The sequence below is a fragment of the Protopterus annectens genome, chromosome 3.part0 (assembly GCF_019279795.1).
Source record: "Protopterus annectens isolate FY-2018-M chromosome 3.part0, PAN1.0, whole genome shotgun sequence".
NCBI lineage: Eukaryota > Metazoa > Chordata > Ceratodontiformes > Protopteridae > Protopterus > Protopterus annectens.
Window position 1 is genome coordinate 382,325,500 of NC_056731.1, and position 20,356 is coordinate 382,345,855.

The 20,356-nt window shown below is 39.5% G+C and overlaps 1 protein-coding gene across 1 annotated transcript in view; it reads left to right on the plus strand.

The window, feature by feature from the left end:
- Positions 1-20,356, plus strand: part of AMPH (amphiphysin) — a 1,643,383-nt gene that overhangs the window by 652,920 nt on the left and 970,107 nt on the right. The window contains exon 2 of the mRNA XM_044064832.1: positions 2,976-3,056. Coding sequence (XP_043920767.1) covers positions 2,976-3,056 — 81 coding nt within the window. The remainder of the gene's footprint in view (positions 1-2,975; positions 3,057-20,356) is intronic.

A 20,356-nucleotide genomic window follows, 5' to 3' on the forward strand; every position in this document is an offset into this window, starting at 1 on the left:
GCACTGGCCACATGTGAATAAATGCAGATGTATCACATGCAGCAAAAAGCAATGAATACAGATGCTGTAAAGCAGTGCAGCTGTTGGCCAGGAGGCTAGCATGTGTGACAGCACATTGTGTAGCACGCAGGCTGGTGGGGGTGGGGTTATGCAGTTCTCAGGAACTGTAGTTTGCACCACTCCCTACTAATCAGCTCTCTGCTTTGTGAGGGAAGGAGAAAGGTAATAATGCTCATCAATTAGGAAAAAAATTACCCGGAGGGCCATCTCCTACACAGATATAGTCTGTCTCTTATCTCCACAGAGGCATGAATATGCCAGCAAGGTGTGGGAAGGGTGAAGCATTGGGCTAATCCTGCAGACCCAGTAACAATAAAAGCAAATGCCCATTCTTTGAAGATATTCTGATGGGTTTGGCTGACAAAACATAACTTCCAGAAATACACTGTATTCTTCCTGTGGGGATCCTTACCTCCTACACCTGCCATGTTGGGGAGACCCCCTTCTGTCCCTTTTTTATGACTAACTAAGGTTGTGCTGTCAGTCCTTGGGGAGATTATAACAGAAATGTTTTTGGAAGTTCCAAGTCCTAATCTAATAGCTGTTACTATCTAAGTACTGCATATCATACAATACTTCGGGGATGATTTGTTGTTTCAAAACCTAAACCACTGGAATCAAAACATGACTGCAGTATTTTGTTGAACACTGCAAACCTATTCAAAACCTTGTTCCAAGCATTTGATCATAGTGCATGTACTATCTGTTTTAATTGTTAATCAATAGTCAATCCCGAGGAGCACTATAACATTTAAAATCTAAAGAGTCAGATGCTTGTGTTGTTTTACCTGCATATTGTATTAATCTATTTTTATTTTCACTGAAGTTTAATGTAACATCATTAGAAAATCAAAACACTTCAAAACCGCTGACCATACAAACTGCAGCAGGGGAATGAAAGGAGTCTCCGAACCACACCAAATGGAAATGTGTTTATTCAAAGAACTTCATCAGACAATTAAAATAAGATTACAACAAGCTTTTAAACACAATCACAAATATCCTAATTGCTTCTATCCATGCCCCCTTAAAGCTATAAGATCACATTCAATGTGAATACATTTTAAAAAAAAAAAAAATATATAAAAATACATATAAATACACAAACATACAAGTTTTAAAATCATAAAGCTTCTACATATATATATATATATATATATATATATATATATAGTTATATATTAATTTTATATACTTTTTATCTTCTTAAAGCCTTTAAATTCAATAGGGCACTAATAGAGACTTTTTCATTCAAACCTGGCTAGTTAGTGGAATCTAATATCAATTGCCCATACAGTTCCCTTCTTTCCAGTAAGGTAGACCAAGCACCACCCCTAATATCTGTTGTAATGTTATCTATTATAAAAAAACAAAAGGAATGCCCTTCATTCTCCAAAATGTGCTTGGTCCTTCTTCACTTTTATATCGTATATAAGTTATAAGTATATAAAATTAATATATAACTATATATATATATATATATATATATATATATATATATATATATATATAAATATGTAGAAGCTTTATGATTTTAAAACATGTATGTTCATGTATTTATATCTATTTATATATATTTATTTTTTTTTAAATGTATTCACATTTAATGTGATCTTATAGCTTTAAGGGGGCGTGGATAGAAGCAATTAGGATATTTGTGTTTGTGTTTAAAAGCTTGCTGTAATCTTATTTTAATTGTCTGATGAAGTTCTGTTGTTATGGGATGAAAGCGCTTACGGCTTTTATCGTCCTTTGGTATTTTTGGTTTGAATAAACTTGGATTTGCACTTGGATCGTGTTTTACATTTCCATTTGGTGTGGTTCGGAGACTCCTTTCATCCTCTGCTGCAGTTTGTATGATCATTAGAAAATCATTAAACAATCTCAAACCTTTCTTTCAGTTCTTCAATGGCAAGAATGTTAACACCAATTCTGCATAAAAGAATACTAATACAAGTTCTGTGCAGATTATTTATTGATGCTTATAGGTTAAGTAATACGCAACTATGATACACTCATTATAAACATTAAAAGCTAACAGACAACTTCATATTCCAACAATCATTGTCCATCTTGTCCTAAACAATACAAGAGCTGATAAAATGTTCCACTCCCTCCTGAAATGACTTGCTATATAACTGAAATTTCTACTCCTTAGGTGAATGCTGTGTCTGAAGATATGAAGCCGCGAAGCTGTGCTAAATAATTTAATGCTTATCATGGAATTGTTTGTTACTGTTACTGTTAATACCCTGCTTCAAAGTATTGTTTTTATGAGAGAAATGAAATTATAAATATAAATGTATGAATGCAGAGATGTAATGTATAGTCAGCTGACCCCTTTTAGCCAACCAGCTCAATGGTTTGTTTTCTGCCATTTTATAACTTAGTGCATATCAGAATACAGAACTGAGGAATTATTTTATTAGTGTTAGGCATGTCCTAGAAATTATTCACTTCTGTAGTAGAGAAGTCGAAAAAGAGAACAAAAATCAAGTCCTGACAGCTAATGTATTTCAGAATTATGTAAGGGAGAAAGTTATATAGCATAAAGTAAAAGTTAAGCTGTAAATAATATTTTTCTGATTTGATTGAATGCCAAGTTTGCTTGGAGTATTTATAATGGAAACAATTTTGTGCTAACAGGTGTTTATTATGGTACTAAAAAGCCATGCATAACAGCTTGGCATGACGTAGTTTAGAGAAATATATTTTTTCAACTTAGTTGTAGATGTTTTGATATGATGCCTGTATGTACCTCTACTGTATTTCTAAGGCTAATGCTGGTCTGTAAAGGAAAGCTAGATAAATAAAGAGTGCATCTCAGATACAAGTCAGTGAATGTTGTTTGTTCTTTTTTTATACTCTGTGATTTGCACATCAGGTAAAAAATATGTTTCTTTTCTAAATATTAGGTTCTGCAAAAGCTGGGCAAAGCCGATGAAACAAGGGATGAGCAGTTTGAAGAGTACATTCAGAACTTCAAACGACAGGAGGTAAAGAGATTTATTTATTTAGTTGCAACATCTGTGCTGGTCTCAAAAGGTGTTTCAAATTTGTGGGGAGAGCAATGCTATCAGTGTAGACTGACAGTGTAAGTAGAAGTCATTATATTCCATAACTTGCTGAAAATCCACAAGCATTTAACCATTTGTCATGATCAAATGAAATATGCAGTCTAAGTACCAAGGAAATTTAAGTTTAGGCTAAAAAAGGTCAGCAATGTTTTCCAGTCTTCATAAATGTACTGTAACTGGGAAAATGGGGGTTCAATTTGCCAATACTATAAATATGTTCATATATTTGCTCTCCAAATTTGCATTCAGTTTTACCTACATAAAAACTTTCACAAAGCTGACACTTGGCTAAATAAGTCACCCCCCCTGGAGTTACAATTAAATCTACCTTTTATATTATACCTATTAGTACATATTAGAAAAATACTACCAGTGTCAATATATTTACAATATGGGTAGGCTTCGCATTTGTACATACTCGGACATCTAACTATTGGGCCTCTTCTACACTCCAAAATACTCTTAAAGTTGATTCCTTTCTTGAATATACGCCTAGGCTGCTCATTTAATTTCAGTCCAATAGAATTGTTTTCCATAAGAAAACTCCAATTTTTGTTCAAAATATCTTTTAAATGATAAGAGTCTACGCTAAAAATGGCAATGAAACTCAGACTATGTCCAGCTTTTACTACTCTATCCCCACTAGAAAGTTGTAGATTTTGGGGTTCATATACTATGTTCACTGCTCCCTCCTTATTGTTTAAAATCAGCTTAAAATAGCCTTCAATTCTCTTTCCTTTCACTTCAATTATTAGTTGGTCCACAAAAATCTGGAGGGGGGGGGTAACCCTGTGTGCAAAACATACCCTTCAAATTCTCACACTCACTTTTAAAGTCATCATCCAGTGAAACCATCCTGGCTGCTCTAACCAATTGGCCTTTTACCATGGATACTTTCTAATGTAAGGGATGGGCACTGGAAAAATACAAAAAGGAGTTAGAGTAAGTTCTCTTTCTAAAAATCCTTGAAATATACTTAGAACTTAATCTATCTTTACATAATTCAACATCCAAAAAGAAAATAATTTCTGAGTTAAACTGGGAGGAACATAACAGTATCAAAGCATAAGAAATTATTACTATGCTATCCAGTAATTTCTCCACTAAACTAGTGTCCTCAGTAGGTGCTCCTTTACTCAAAAAATTCTATTACCCACTGTATGCCCAAATCATGTGAAATAACACTATACAAATCCCTAATGTCAATTGTCAGGAAATTGTAATTATCTTTACAGTAAATTCCAAATTATTAATACATTCAAGAAATGACTGAGTCCTTACAAATCTAAGGTTCACTGATTAATTTTTTTTTTCAATTTACTATCTACCAGTTTAGCACAAGCAAAAGTCATTGAATTTCTTCCATTGACTGTGGGATGTAACGGGAGGGGTGGGTCATTTAAGTCTTTATGGATTTTAGGGATTCCAAAACTCACAGGGGTCAATGGTGAAACCATATTAAGAAAATGATATAAAACCATGTCAATATGAGAGTCAATAAATAAATTATTAATATGGGATCTAATCCTCTGATAGGCCCCAATAATTTTATTCAAAGAAACAGGTTCATAAGTATCTGTATGCAAAATGTTTAACATCCTGTCCCAGTAATCCACCTTATCCATAAAGACCAACCTTCCACCTTTGTCAGGTTTCATAACCATAACATTGAAGTCCCTTAAGGAATTAAGCAATTCACATTCTTTTTTGTCCAAGTTATTCTAATTAGTTAGCCTGTTCTGTTTTCCCAACAGTTCCCTTATATCCATTTCAGAAATCCATTCAAAAGTGACCAATTAAGGATGCTCAGGCAGATTAAATGTACTAGTGAGCTTGTACTGTACATCACATTCCACCTCGGTGCCCAACAGTACAGTTAAATTAATTTTCCATAAAAAATAAGGGAACTCTTGAACCTGTTTCTTTGAATGAAATTAATGGGGCCTATCAGAGGATTAGATCCCATATTAATGATTTAGTTATTGACTCTAGTATTGACATTTGAACGCAAATTTAGAACGCGAATATAAGAACATATTTATAGTATTGGCAAATCGAACCCCATAATGCTCGAGCTAGACATACCTCTTTATATCCAGGCAACTATTTCAAGTTTAAAGTTAATATGGCAAGTGAGGCTGAACATCTAAAGTTTCCCCAGACTAAATGATTTATGTTCTATTCAATGTTTTACTGAAACTTAGGGCTTTAGAAAGATAATGCAGAGAAATTATGATGATGTAAGAGGGATATTAAAAGTTGTTACTGTTCAGTTTTTATTGTCTGATGAAATTTGGAATATTTATTTCAGAAGATAGCACTTACATTAAATGTTTGTAGTGTTTTATTTGAGTGTATTTCCCTTCTCCATCCTTTCCTTGTTTGTGTTTTATTAGTTTTAGTGGTTTCTTTTGGTTTCTACTAGGTTCCTTAGCTCATCAGGCATGGGGCTGCCTGCCATTCCAATGAACTGGTTCCAAGATACTGTCAGGTTGTGTGTTGCCTACCTGACCTTGATTCAGGCATATGAATTAAAAAATCCTCCTTTGGGAGATCCCTGAATATCATATTTTTAGAAAAGGTTACACCCCCCCCCACACACACACACACACACACACAAACACACACACACACAGAATAACTTTTTAGCTCTGGTCATTTGATTTAATTATTATTCTAGCTTTATTTGCTATTCTTTTAATATGTCTATATGTGGTATTAGTTGCATTTTCATTGCTTGTGTGGAGTTCAGCAGTATAGGCATTTTAATGCTTTAAATAAATATAATTGTATTACGTATTGTAATATTTTAAATGAATAAATGAAAATATGTCTTAATGATAAAACAGTTTACATTTAATTCACATTTTAATTCACACAGATGCCTGAGATTGAGCATGCTGAATTGTAAATTCTGCAGCTAAGATAAAATAAGTCAGTCTTTGCACAAAGGGAGTATCTCTTCTGCTTTGCTGCATAGTACATTGTACTGCAAAGTATCCTGCCAACTTCAAGAACCTCTAACAGCTCTGTCTGATGATCAAGTAGAAAAATAGGTGTTACTGCAAGAAGCATATTGTTTAATGTAGACAAATGCCTCTTTCCTAATGCACCTAGAAAATGACCTTGACCTGCTTTGCCACAGCTTGGTCACTGCGACCACAGATCTCATTAGAGGAGGGATAGAATGCGCCATAAAAACTACCTGCTTCCTTCCATGAAATGAAGACAACTACAGCTGGCGAGACTAGAAATGAAGTGTTGGAGACACTATGACCATAACTACATGAGGCAAAGAAGGGCAGGTTCCTCAAAAACTGCCTGTTCCCATCCCTAAATCAAAGACCTATACAGCTGATATCACAAGAAAAGAAGCATCATTAAATGAGTTTTGCAGATCATTTTAATCAAGTACAAATAATTGCACGCTTACCGGACTAGAAGCAGTATGACAGCTTTGTTAGCTCACTTGTATACATGTATGCTTAAAAAAGACTCATTTCACGTTCCAGTTTCTGACTGCAGTTAGAACTATTGCTTCATATCCTCTTATAGGGGGTGTTGTAATTGGCTGTACTGCAAACCAAGTTGGGCCCTTTGTCTAGCTGTGTAGCAGATCATAATGTTGTTATTTCATTATTTAACTTGCAGTTTAGCTTGTATCTCATATTTGAATGTTGTCCTTATTTTATAGCTACAACTTTCCACTTGTGTATGAACTGATTGTTTTACTGTACATTTGTATGTGTGCATGAGGGAGCTGTGAATATCATATTTTTCAGATTCTGTATCATTTATGTAAACAATTTCTCATTTGCTTTCCTTTCACCATGATTAGGGATTACGTTATCTATTTCTAAGTAACAGTACCGTGCTTACCTTTTATTATTCAAGTCTTTTACATACATATAACCCTGAACACATTTCTCTTCTCCCAACACCTCTATAAAATGGTCTCAATCTTCTAATTAGTTATCCCTTCATGTGATCAACATTATTTTCATTTAATGATATATATATATATATATATATATATATATATATATATATATATATATATATATATACATACATACACACACATACATATGCATAGATGTTATAGATCATCCCTGGGCTTTTATTTCCAGTTTGTGTTTGCACGATTCTTTTGCAGCTTCATAGCCATGGTGCTTTTATTTGTACAACATGTGCTGTTGTTCCAAGAATATAATTGCTTCTATTTTTGTAACCATATGCTACAGGCCTTTAATGGTTACTGGTTATTTCTGAACTAATTATTACATGACACAACTGCTCTGTATAGTGCTGAAATTCTGAAATTCATAATGCATGCAAATTATGGTAAAAGATGTGGTGGATGTTGGATTTCCCCTATAATAATAGGTGAGGACTCTAGTAATCAGGCACACTGATGTTCCACCCACCAGGCTAAACAAGGAGAAGTTACTGCCATCTGGCCCTGTTGGGTGCAGGATGCCACATGCAACATGTACAACAGTACAAATATGACTCTGTCATTGTCCTCCCAGACGTTCTCCCCAACCACATGAGACGAACCATGAGAACATGAAAAGAGACATGGAGAAGGTAGGTCTTAGGGCCCCCTGAGTAGCATCCTAGCCCCACCCTAGATCCTGCTAGCATCCACCAGACAATATAATTGACTTCAACAATTGGCTAAGCTTCTAGTGTCATTCTAAGGGGATCCAGTGTCTGTCTGCCTGGGGTGACATGATCGACAGACCATGATGCTTTGCCAGAGATGGCCTGCACCTGTCGCCCTTGGGATTCCGGATACTGGCTAAGACTCTTGTCAGCCCTATAGTGCCTTTTTTAGACAAGGTTCAAATGACAAATTCACCACCTCAGCAGGTACAAGCAAGCAAAATCTTAGGGTAATGCTACTCAATGCTAGAAGTCTAAACCTCATTCACTCGAGGCTCTCCTTAAAATGGAGAACATCGACATCTGTGCAGTGACAGAGACTTGGTTCAAGGCTCCAGAGAGTACCCCTGCATTACCAGGCTGTAATTTATACCACACCTATTGGCCACCTAATCTGGACCGAAACACTAAAGGTGGAGGTGTGTCCATATTCATTAAGGATATCCACACCTCCAGGCTAGTTGCTCAGCATAATGCATCCAAGATTATCCAAGTGCAACTTACTCTGGGCAAGACCACAATCCAAATTGTAACTTGCTACAGATCCCCCTAGGATTCCCACTCCTTGTTTTTTGATACACTGGAAAATATTAGGGTACAACCCAACACCCTAATAATGGGTGATTTAAACTACCCCACAGTTAACTAGGAAAACTACTCATGTACCAACTCTTTTGCTCAATGTTTTCTGGAATTCATAAATTCCAGCGCCTTGAATCAACTTATCCACACCCACACCAGGGGCAGCAATATCGTAGACTTAGTCATACCAACACGGGAGATTGGTGTTCAACACCAGAGGTCAATTCCTCATTGGTCAGATCTGACCATAAGCTAATCAGCCTAGACATCCACATCCCACCCCCACCCCCCATTAGGAAACCCACTGCAAAAAAATTCTCCAAAGCCAACTTCATGCTTATTAAGACAGAAGTGGCAAACTTCACAGCACCCATGCAGATGAACAATAGAGGTATGACTGCTGAATCCTCCAAAAAAAGGAAGCCAATCTGGTGGTCCTCTGGTATAAACAAACTCTACAACAGAAAAAAGAAACTGTTGCAAAAAAGAGTAAAATTCCATGACTGGAAGAACTCCCTGGTCAGCCCCAGTAAGAAGCTGAGATCCCTCATAAAATCCTTCAAAGTTAGTTATGAAAACAAAATCACCACTGATTCTAAAAATAACCACAAAGCATTCTATAGCTATGGCAAGAATCTCAATGGCAACAATCAGATCTGCTCTGAGTTACAGCACAATGGCACTAAATATACAGAACCAACTGATATTGCCAACATCTTGGCAGATAGGTTCAGTGCTAACTTTACCCCCCTCACCCCCTAAAGGGCCCATCTCTATACCGGAAGAATGCAAAGTTCCTGTAATCATGGCTGTACAGGTAAAAACCACACTCTCCAAAACCAAGAACACAGCATCCATGGGACCTGACAACATCCCAGGATGCATTCTACATGAAATACAGAATGAACTGGCACCCTACCTAAGCACCATGTTCAAACATAGCCTCACCTCAGGCATTGTGCCCACTGAATGGCGCACAGCAACGGTTATCCCACTCCACAAAGGGGGAGCCACCACAGACCCCAGGAACTACTGCCCCATTAGCCTAATGAGCCTGGTCTGCAAGGCCATGGAACGTATCATCATGGAACTTATAAACAAAGACATTGGTCATCTTCAAACTCTGGACCCCACCCAGTTCGGGTTTGTAAGAGGCAGATCATGTCTCCTAAACCTAATTGACTTCTTTGAAGCAGTCACCAAAGCCGTAGACGAGGGTAAGGTGGTTCACACAGCCTATCTAGATCTCGACAAGGCTTTTGACACCATCTCCCACTCTGGAATTATAGATAAACTCACTAAACTAGTTATAAATCCATATGTCACAAGATGGGTTGCCAACTGGCTCACTGACAGAACCCACACTATGAAAGCAGCAGACTCAAAGTCCGACTACAGACCAGTGACAAGTGGAGCACCACAGGGTTCTTCTCCTGTTTGGTATCTACTTTTCTGAAGTACAGGCTAACACAGAAGGTCTTTGGCTAATGAAGTTCACAGATGACAGCAAACTAGGAGCCATAAATGAAACTCCTAAAGATGTGGACATCCTACAAAAGGGCCTCACTGAGACAGATGCCTGGTGCCAAAGCCATGGCACCCAGCTCAATGCCAAAAAGTGCATTGTCATCCCCTTTGATAAAAACCCTGTACCCATAAGCTACCACATAGGTGGTAGTCTGCTTAACAATGAAAGTGTGATAAAAGACATTGGGACACAGGTGGACAGTAGTCTCTCCTTTGATAATCACATTGCCACAGTAGTCAGGAAATCCTTCTACATCACATACCTCATCACAAAAGGTTTCTCTTCCAGGAAAAAAGAAGTCATTGTTCCCCTCTACTCATCACTCATTAGACCCATTATAGAGTACAACACCCCTTTTGGTATGTACTTCACAAGACATCTATAACAACAGTAAAGGCCACAGAAATACCTCACAAAGAGGATTACTGGCCTCAAACAGATGCCCTACGCAGACCATCTCAAAAAACTCCAGCTTTACTCCATCGCATATTGCTTACTCAGAAGCAATCTCTGCCTAACATACAAAGCTATGTCAAACCCAGAGCTGTTGGACATGCTTCACTTAAAGAAATTCCAATCCCTCCAAGCTACATGCTCTAGGGACCTAAACCTTGTCACCACAATAAACAGTACATGCTGGAGGGGTAGATTCCTGTCCCAGTGACTTCCCATACTCTGGAACAAACTATCTATCTATATCAAACAAAGCTCCTCATTAGCACTCTTCAAGAAAATTCTTGATGATTGGATGGGAAATAGGAAATTCACCCCGGGGATCACCTCTGTGGCTCTGCTTGACAGGGGCACAGGAAAATAATTTTCTTGGGTGTCGAAAGCCAGGGTACCTTTTTGGCTAGGCTTGTGTAGTCCCTAGGGCTAATAGCCTAGTACCTACCCATAAACCTATGAACCTATAAGCTGCTGAGATAGCATAATAAAGTATACATCCCTTGTATTATCAGTTTTATGGTTTCCATTCCTTGTAACATCAAAGTGTTATTAGTTGCTTGGCCAGCAATTTGTGCTGTTGTAGGCCTTTCCTTTTTAATTGACATTTTCTGCACTGCTTTATCATATTAGATTTAATGTATTTCTTGTCTTACCTCTACCACTATATCTCTCACCATATCTCTTTCAACCTGTTAGTGCAAACATTCTGGATAAAGCCAAAAGTAATCAGGAACAAAGGCTCAAAATCAGGGACAGACTTTATATATTTCTGTTATAAGTGTAGAACATTGAGAGAACAATAGGTTTTTATTAGCAGAATTTTCTGAAGGCTATGAAGTCTGAAATTCAAATGTCCATTATTATTGAGTGACTTTAGAAAGCCACCAATTTTATTAGGAAAAGATGAAAATAAGAGGCAGAAATATGGGCATTCTGTGAAATTCTGAACATTTGAGATGGATATCGCCGAGCTACGTTTCAACACCTTGGACATAAATTACACCAGGAGAAGAAAGGGAAATCACAAAAAAATTGCCTTCTTCTCTTCATAAAATGAAGATCAGTATTGCTCACAATAATAAAACTGAAGTTTTGTAAAGCAAGTCTTAACACATAATCTAAATAACATGTGTCAATTATATGCTTAGCAAAATGGATTCTTATTAAGATGCTGTCACTTGGAACTCTAGCTGCTAACACGTTGAAAAAAGAGACCAAAATAAAGAAGAGTGAATATTGACCATTGCTCTTCTCCGTTAAACTTGTCTTTGCAGGGGGGGAAGCTTCTCTGCACCAGTGATATGAGGGGCTTACCCCAACCCAGAATTTATATATACTGTGATGCCCGCACCCTGGCCCAGCAATCAAGGAGCCTCAATCCTCATCACTAACACCAGAGAGGGTGTCTCATATAAGAGGAAAGGATAACAAATACACACAGTAATGTACAATTCCCCTTAAGTGCACACAGAGATCACAGTCAGTTTGGGGCTGGTTGTTCCCCAGGTCCCCAATAAGACTCCGCACTGGCACAGCTATAGGGTCCAGATCTCAGCCTAGCTGGCAAGCTAACCTCCAGTACCCTTTCTGTCCAACCAGTGTTTTGTGTTCCTGCCCAAGTAGCTCACACACACACACACACACACACACACACACACACACACACACACACACACACACACACACACACACACACACACACACACACACACACACACACACACACACACACACACACACACACACACTTTGAGATAAGTATTTATGCAACTTCACAGACACTCCTGGGAAAGGCTGACACAGAATCTCCAGCTGTGCCCCTTTACCCAGACTATACGGTAGTAAATACTGCCACCACCAGCTAATAATCATCAGCTACCCAAAAGGCCCTTAAAAGGGTGTCCAATTATTGCTTTGCAATATTATTATCCAATGGTAAGTGTGAATAATCAGTCTTAAGGCTTAATAGAGTGACTTTGTACAATAAACTCTATAAATATGCAATGTACTCTAGAGCTTAGCTTAAAGCTACACAAACCAGCCACAGGTAAAAGGTTTTTAAAATATTTAATAATAAATAATTAAAACACAAGACAATACTACTACAACACAATGCTACTCAATAGTTCAGAGATCACACACAAACTTAAAATAATTCCATAGTACAGTTCTGACATAACTGAAAAACACTTAGTCTAATCTTCATAGTCCTAGATATTTCTACAAGAAAACATACTTCTAAAATAACTTACTTACATAGAGCAAGGCAGTGCTGAGTTGAATATCAAGACAAAAATGCTTAATAATCTCTGGTTCTCACTGTTTAAATTTAAACTGCAGTTCTGATAAAACATTACATCATTTGTTCACACTTTCCTGGTTCCCAGGCCACACCGAAACTGCATTTACATTCTTTTACACTTAGAGCAATAAAGGACATCCCACATGTAAATTCTGGTAATTAACTTTAGCCTTAAAGCAATAGGCAGGATGCTTACTCCAGACTTATCAACTCCAAATTCTAACTTCAAAGGACATATAAAATAATTTTAATTTCAAAGAACATTTGAAATGCTTGGCTTAGTTTTCCTTACAGCAGATGGCAATGTTGCTACAAGATTGAAGTTCACATTTTACAGTGTTTTCTTTCATTTAAGAAACAACCCTGTATTTTACATTTATATTTACAAATGCCAGAATTATTTATCAAATTATATTTGGCTAGGCTGGCAGCCTTCACCCATCTCTACCAGTCTTTACATCTTTCCCCTCTGGAGAACTCAAGCTATTTTTTAAGTGACCCTTGATAAACGCCGCTTGAGAGGGTTAGGTCTATCTGAGTGTACCTCACCTCATTCCATGTCTTGAGAGCCCATCTGCATTGGCATTGCTACTCCCACTGCGGTGCTGCACTGACATATCATGCAACCCCAGGCTCTATCTTAGCAATTTGGCATTTTGCTGACTGGCTCTGTTTAACCATGTTAGAGGGTTGTGATCTGTCATAACAGTGAATTTCCTAACATACAGATAAGGCTGAAGTTTCTGCAGTGCCCACACTATGGCAAGACATTCCTTTTCTACAGCTGCATAGCATTCCTCCCTGGGTTGGAGCCTACAACTGAGATAAACCACTGGGTGCTCTTACCCCTCTGAAGAAATCTGGTTAAGTACAGCCCCCACCCCATAGTTTGAAGCATCCACCTGTTCAACAAATTATTTTCTGTAATCTGGACTGGCTAAAACAGGGGGTCCTCCCAAAGCTTCTTTAAGCTTCTGGAATGCCTGCTCACATGCTGGAGTCCACACTACCTTATCTGGCCTGTTCTTCTTTGTTAGGTCTGTGAGGGGAGCAGCTATGGTACTATAATTGGGGATGAACTTTCTGTAGTATCCTGCTGTCCCTAAGAATGCCCTCACCTGCTTTTTGGTAACAGGTGCAGGCCATGCCTGAATGGCTTCCACTTTGGCAGGTTCTGGCCTTATCTTTCCACTCCTCACTCTACGTCCTAGGTAGGAGACCTCCACCATACCCACCTGACATTTGCTCGGCTTAATAGTCTACCCTGCCCTCTGTAGTCTGTCCAGCACCTCCCTGACATGCTGAAGGTGCTCTAGCCAGGAATGGCTATAGATGGCAATATCATCTAGGTAAGCAAGGGCAAACCCTCCTGCTCCTGCTAGGATATTATCTACCAGCCTCTGGAAAGTCACTGGGGCAATCTTCATCCCAAAGGGCATCTTTGTGAACTCATATAAGCCAAAAGGAGTCAAAAGGCTGACTTCTCTCTAACACTAGGAGTCAAGGGCACCTGCCAGTAATCCTTGATAAGATCAATGATTGTAAGATACTTAGCCCCACCCAGCTGCTCTAAGGCCTCATCTGTCCTAGACATGGGGTAAGCGTCCAACTCTGTGTAACTATTTAATTTCCTGTAATCCATACAGAACCTGGTGCTACCATCCTTCTTTGGCACCTGCACCACTGGTGATGCCCAGGGACTGTTGGACTCTTGAAACACCCCTAGTTCCAATATCTCCTGTACCTCCTCCCTCAGAGACTGTCTGACTCTGTCAGGCACCCTTTAAGGGGCCTGCCTAATAGGCCTTTGGGGTCCTGTATCCACCTGGTGCTGCAGCAGGTGGGTGCTCCTGGTTTCCCAGTGAACATGTCCCCAACTTCCTGCAACACTGCTTGGATTTCCCGAAATTGGGTAGAGATAGCTGCTGAGACATTGCTACCCCTTCCACTGAGGGTTCAGCCCGAGCCTCACTGAGGAGATCAGTCCCCAGATCTCCCTCAGACCCCTCCTGCAATCCACTGCAAATGCTCAGCACAAGGGCCTCCCTATCATGGTAAGGTTTCATCATGTTAACATGGTACAGTTTGTGCTCCTGCCATCTGCCTAACAGTTCCACCATGTAGTTAACATCACTTACCTTTCTTACCACCTTGTAGGGACCCTCCCAAACTGCTTGAAGGTTGTTGTGTCTGACAGGAATGAGAACCATTATCTGCTGTCCAACAGCATACTCTCTAGCTCAAACATTCCTATCATACCACACCTTTTTCTGTTGTTGGGCTTTTGCCAGGTTCTCCTGGGCCAAGCCCATGAGTTCCCTGAGCCTTGTCCTGAGGTTTAGGACATGTGCCACAGCAGCCTCCTTGTGAGACTCATACTCACCTTCCCATTGATCTAGAATAAAATCTAGAGGTCCCATCACCCTATGCCCATACAACAACTCAAAGGGTGAAAAACCTGTGGATTCTTGGGGAACCTCTCTGTGAGCAAGCAACAGATGGGGCAAATATTTTTCCCACTTCCTCTTAAACTGATCTGCAAATGCCTGTAGCATGGACTTGATTGTAGAGTTTAACCTCTCAACAAGACCATTAGTCTGAGGATGGTAGGAGGTGGTCTTCATGTGCTTCACCCCACTGGACTTCCACAGACAAGCTAGCAGGTCTGACATAAAATTGGCACCTCAGTCAGTCAGTATTTCTTTTGGGAAACCCACCCTGCTGAAAATCTCTAACAAAGCATTTGCCACCTTCTCTGCCTCAATGGTGGAGAAAGCCACTGCCTCAGGTATCGTGTAGCATAATCCACTACCAATAGGATATACTTTTTCCCTGTGGAACTTGGGGTACTCAGAGGACCCACAATATCCATAGCTACCCTCTGAAATGGCTCCTCAATCACAGGCAAAGGCATCAAAGGAGCTCTCACCTTGTCTCCTGCCTTGCCTACCTTTTGGCACTGCTCACAGGTCCTGCAGTACCCTGTTACATCTCTGGAAATTCCAGGCCAATAGAAGTTCTGCATAATACACCTCTTTGTATGTTTTATGCCCATATGACCTGCAAAGGGAATATCATGGGCTATGGCTAGAAGCACCAGATGGTAGGCTCTAGGCACTACAAACTGCTGTACTCTCTCACCTTCTATCCCTCCCTCAGGGGTCCACTCTCTGTATAGTAACCCTTTGTCCCAGTATACAGATTGCTCCTTCCCTTGAGAATCAGGTGCCTCTCTAGCTACCTGCCTCAGGACTTGTAAAGTAGGGTCTGAGAGCTGAGCCTGTCTCAACTCTCTCCTTGTAACCCTTCCCAGCTCCCCATCCACAGGAAGTCTGGCATCCTCTGACAGTGGTGCCTCACTATCAGCCTGGGTACTACTACTCGCCTCTACCTTTGCAGTTACCCTGCCCAAGGGAACATCAGTACCCACAAGCAGCTGTGGCTCACCTTCAGTCTCACTGCTACAGCGTAGCTCACTCCCTGAAGTAACCACCTCACCAGTCCTAGCTGCAAGTATGCAGTCTGTCTGGGTCTACCCCAGGCTACCAGACCCACATGCTTGTCTCCTAGCCTCACTGCGTGTAACTGCATAAGTACATGGTACTGCCTCATCCAAATCCTTCCCTCTCAGGACATCTGCAGGATTGCAGTTTAGTACCTCTGTTGTCTCAAGACAACCCACTATTGGCATTTTGTCTTTCCCACTTACTGGCTCCCTCAGCTTTGGTTCCTCACCTTGCATCTGTGGACACCTGTATGCCACATGGCCCCACTGGTTGCATTCAAAACATTTAACCCTAGCTCCTGGACATATACCTGGACTAGCGCCTTCCCCTGCTACTGGCAGATTCTGTTGTGGCAGTCTGTGCTACCCACCATGGGTTCCTTTAGACCCATGAGCAGTACTGGGGGTCCCCTTCCTGTGCAGGGCTGCCCTGCTGGCCAGGTATAGGTCTCCCTCCTTCCCCAACTCATCTGAAGTAGCACATTGTCTATCAGCTAATCAGATCCTCATGTCCTCAGACAAAGTGTTAAGGGCTTTTTCCCTCACCAAAAGGTCTGCCAGCCCTTCAAAAGTGGTGACCTGACATCCACTCACCCGGCTATGAAAATAAGTGCTCAGTTCAGCAACATATTCACACACACTTTCATCTGCCTTGTGTCTTTGCTCATAAAACTTTTTCCTATACATTTCAGGTGTTAGCTTAAAACACTCTAAAAGACATTTTTACAGCAGTATAATCAAAACAGTCAGGCATTTTTGATAAAAAAGTTACAGCTTTCCCATGGAGTAAGGAGGTCAAGAACCATACCCAGAGCCTTTGGTCAACACTATACTGTTTGCATACCCTCTCAAACATATAAATGAAACTATCAAAATTATCCCTCTCTTTAAATTGTGGAAGAAATTTACTGACCTATTGTGCTTCTGGGGTACATTTACTTCCTTCCCCATTACCTCCATGACTCTGACGTAGAGTCAGCATTTCCCTCTCATGCCTCCTCTGACACTCCTTTTCTTCAGCTTCTATCTCCAAATGCCTGGCTTCCAACTCAAGTCACTTTAGCTCCAGCTAGATCTATAAGTCCACTGCAGAAAGGTTGAGCTGTCTATTCTCTGAGGATATTGTATCTCCACTGCCAGTCTGATTGTCCATCACAGAAAGGTTGAGCTGTCCATTTTCTGAGGATATTGTATCTCCACTGCCAGTCTGATTGTCCTCCTGGATGCTGTTTTCTGATGCAGCTGTAACCAAGGCTGCAATCAGGTCTGCCTTAGGTTTCCATGCACCATTCCCCTAGCCTGGCATATCTCCACCATATGGCTCCTTGTCAGCTTTTCATACTCCTCTGCTGACATGCTGCCTGCTCACTCTGACTAACTAAGCTAACAAAAGAAATAAAACAATTGTGATCTGAACTCTGAGTATTCACTGCATGGATGATTTAGAGTACAAAACACCTTCAGAGGTCACTGCACATAAGCTGCAGGATTCACTCTACCCGCACCACTACAAACTAATTAGTATTTGCCAACTAATTAATATGTGATGTGGATATCCGCCGCCACCACAAATGTGAAATGGATCCCACCACTGCAAACCACAATGTGATGTTAGTGCCCTGGCCCATCAATCAAGGAGCCTCAATCCTCACCACTAACACCAGAGAGGGTGTCTCATCTAAAAGGAAAGGATAACAAATACACATAGTAAAGTACAATTTCCCTTAAGTGCACACAGAGATCACAGTCAGTGTGGGGCTGGTTGCTCCCTTGTTCCCAGGTCACCAATAAGACTCCCCACTGGCACAGCTATAGGGACCAGATCTTAGCCTAGCTGACAAGCTAACTTTCAGTACCCTCTCTGTCCAACCAGTGCTTCATGTCCCTGCCCAAGTAGCTGACACACACACACACACACACACACACACACACACACACACACACACACACACACACACACACACTTTGAGATAAGTATTTATACAACTTCGCAGACACTCCCGGGAAAAGCTGACACAGATTCGCCAGCTGTGCCCCTTTACCCAGACTATACGGTAGTAATTACTGCCACCACCAGCTAATAATTATCAGCTACCTAAGGACCCTTAAAAGGGTGTCCAATTATTACTGTGCAATATTATTATCCAATGGTAAGTGTGAATAATCAGTCTTAAGGCTTATTAGAGTGGCTTTGTCTAATAAACTCTATAAATATGCAATGTACTCTAGAGGTTAGCTTATTTCTACACAAACCAGCCACAGGTAAAAGGTTTTTAAAATATTTAATAATAAATAATTAAAACACAAGACAATACTACTACAATACAATGCTACTCAAGAGTTCGGAGATCACACAGAAACTTAAAATAATTCCATAGTACAGTTCTGACATAACAGAAAAACACTTAGTCTAATCTTTATAGTCCTAGTTATTTTTACAAGAAAACATACTTCTAAAATAACTTAGTTACATAGAGCATGGCAGTGCTGAGTTGAATATCAAGACAAAAATGCTTAACAATCTCCTGTTCTCACCGTTTAAATTGAAACTGCAGTTCTGATAAAGCATTACATCATTTGTTTACACTTTCCTGGTTCCCAGGCCACAACGAAACTGCATTTACATTCTTTTACACTTAGAGCAATAAAGGACATTCCATATGTAAATTCTGGTCATTAACTTTAGCCTTAAAACAATAGGCAGGATGCTTACTCCTGACTTATCGACTCCAAATTCTAACTTCAAAGGACATACAAAACGTAATTTTAATTTCAAAGAACATTTGAAATGCTTGGCTTAGTTTTCCTTACAGCAGATGGCAATGTTGCTACAATCGTGAAGTTCACATTTTACATTGTTTTCTTTCATTTAAGAAACAAGCCTGTATTTTACATTTATATTTAAAAATGCCAGAATTAGGTATCAAATTCTATTTGGCTAGGCTGACAGCCTTCACCCATCTCTGCCAGTCTTCACATATACCATCACCATATCTCAGAGAAAAGAAAATGGCTATCTTGGACTTTGTATACGTAAGTCCATTTTTTTCAGCCATTCAGTCTCCATATTACAGGACTCACTGAAGAGTGTCTCAACATTTGAAATGGTTACCCACCAAAATATAGGCATTGCTATACATTACTTCTGCTGCTGTAGTCTGTGTTTGGTTTTATAACAGCTCAAAGGGGCCACTCACCATATAGTTGCCCATCTTTAATCCACAAGGGCAGTCCAAGTACTAGGTTACCAGTTAGTAAATACATAAATATGTAAATAAATAGGCATCTAGCTGCTAAGAGTGGTTAGGCTGTCCCTACTGGCACCTTAATTAATTCAATCATTGTCTAAATTAATGAGTCAATAAGGAAGTGTTTAACTTCTAGTTTCATTCCTACTCTTTATGCACTGTCTTCCAAATCTATCATCAGTAATTCCCAAGTTTTCCATGAAACCCTTAAACTCATAGGCTGACTCTTCATGCATTTAACTCTAGCCAAACTGACCTCAAAGACAAACAGTTGAAAGAAATTTCTAGGCAATACCAGTCCTTCCTATGTAGCACTACTTAACTTCACTCAAAAATTATCACCCTGACCTATTTCATCATCACCTCATCCTTGGCTCTTAATTTAACTGCTTCCTCATAATGCAGTATGCCCATGTGACTAAAATATTGTGAGAACTTACCACCCATCTTAGTACACTTACACTTAATTACCACCCTCCTTCTTATCTCCACCAGTACACTAATCAATCTAAATATAACTGCGGCATATTCCTTACTCACAGCTCCATCATCTAAATCTAGCAACCATCCTCCTTTTCTATATTTACTACCCCCCCATACTAACTTTTAGGTCTGCTGATGGCAACATACTCACGTACAACTGATAACCTTTTCCTTTTATCTTCCAAACACATCTCATAATCTATGCAAATTATCTACCCTACCAACCTAAACCCTATCTCACAGTCTACATGACTTATCGATCTACTACCTAAATTCTATATCCCAATCTACATAACTTATTTATTCCATCTACTTAAATTCTATCTCCCAATCTACATAACTTACCTATTACACCTACCTAAATTCTATCTTTCAATCTCATTAAATAAACTGAAGATTTCTGTTTATTATACAGCTAATATTATGTAGTTATCTAGGGTTCTGTTTATTATA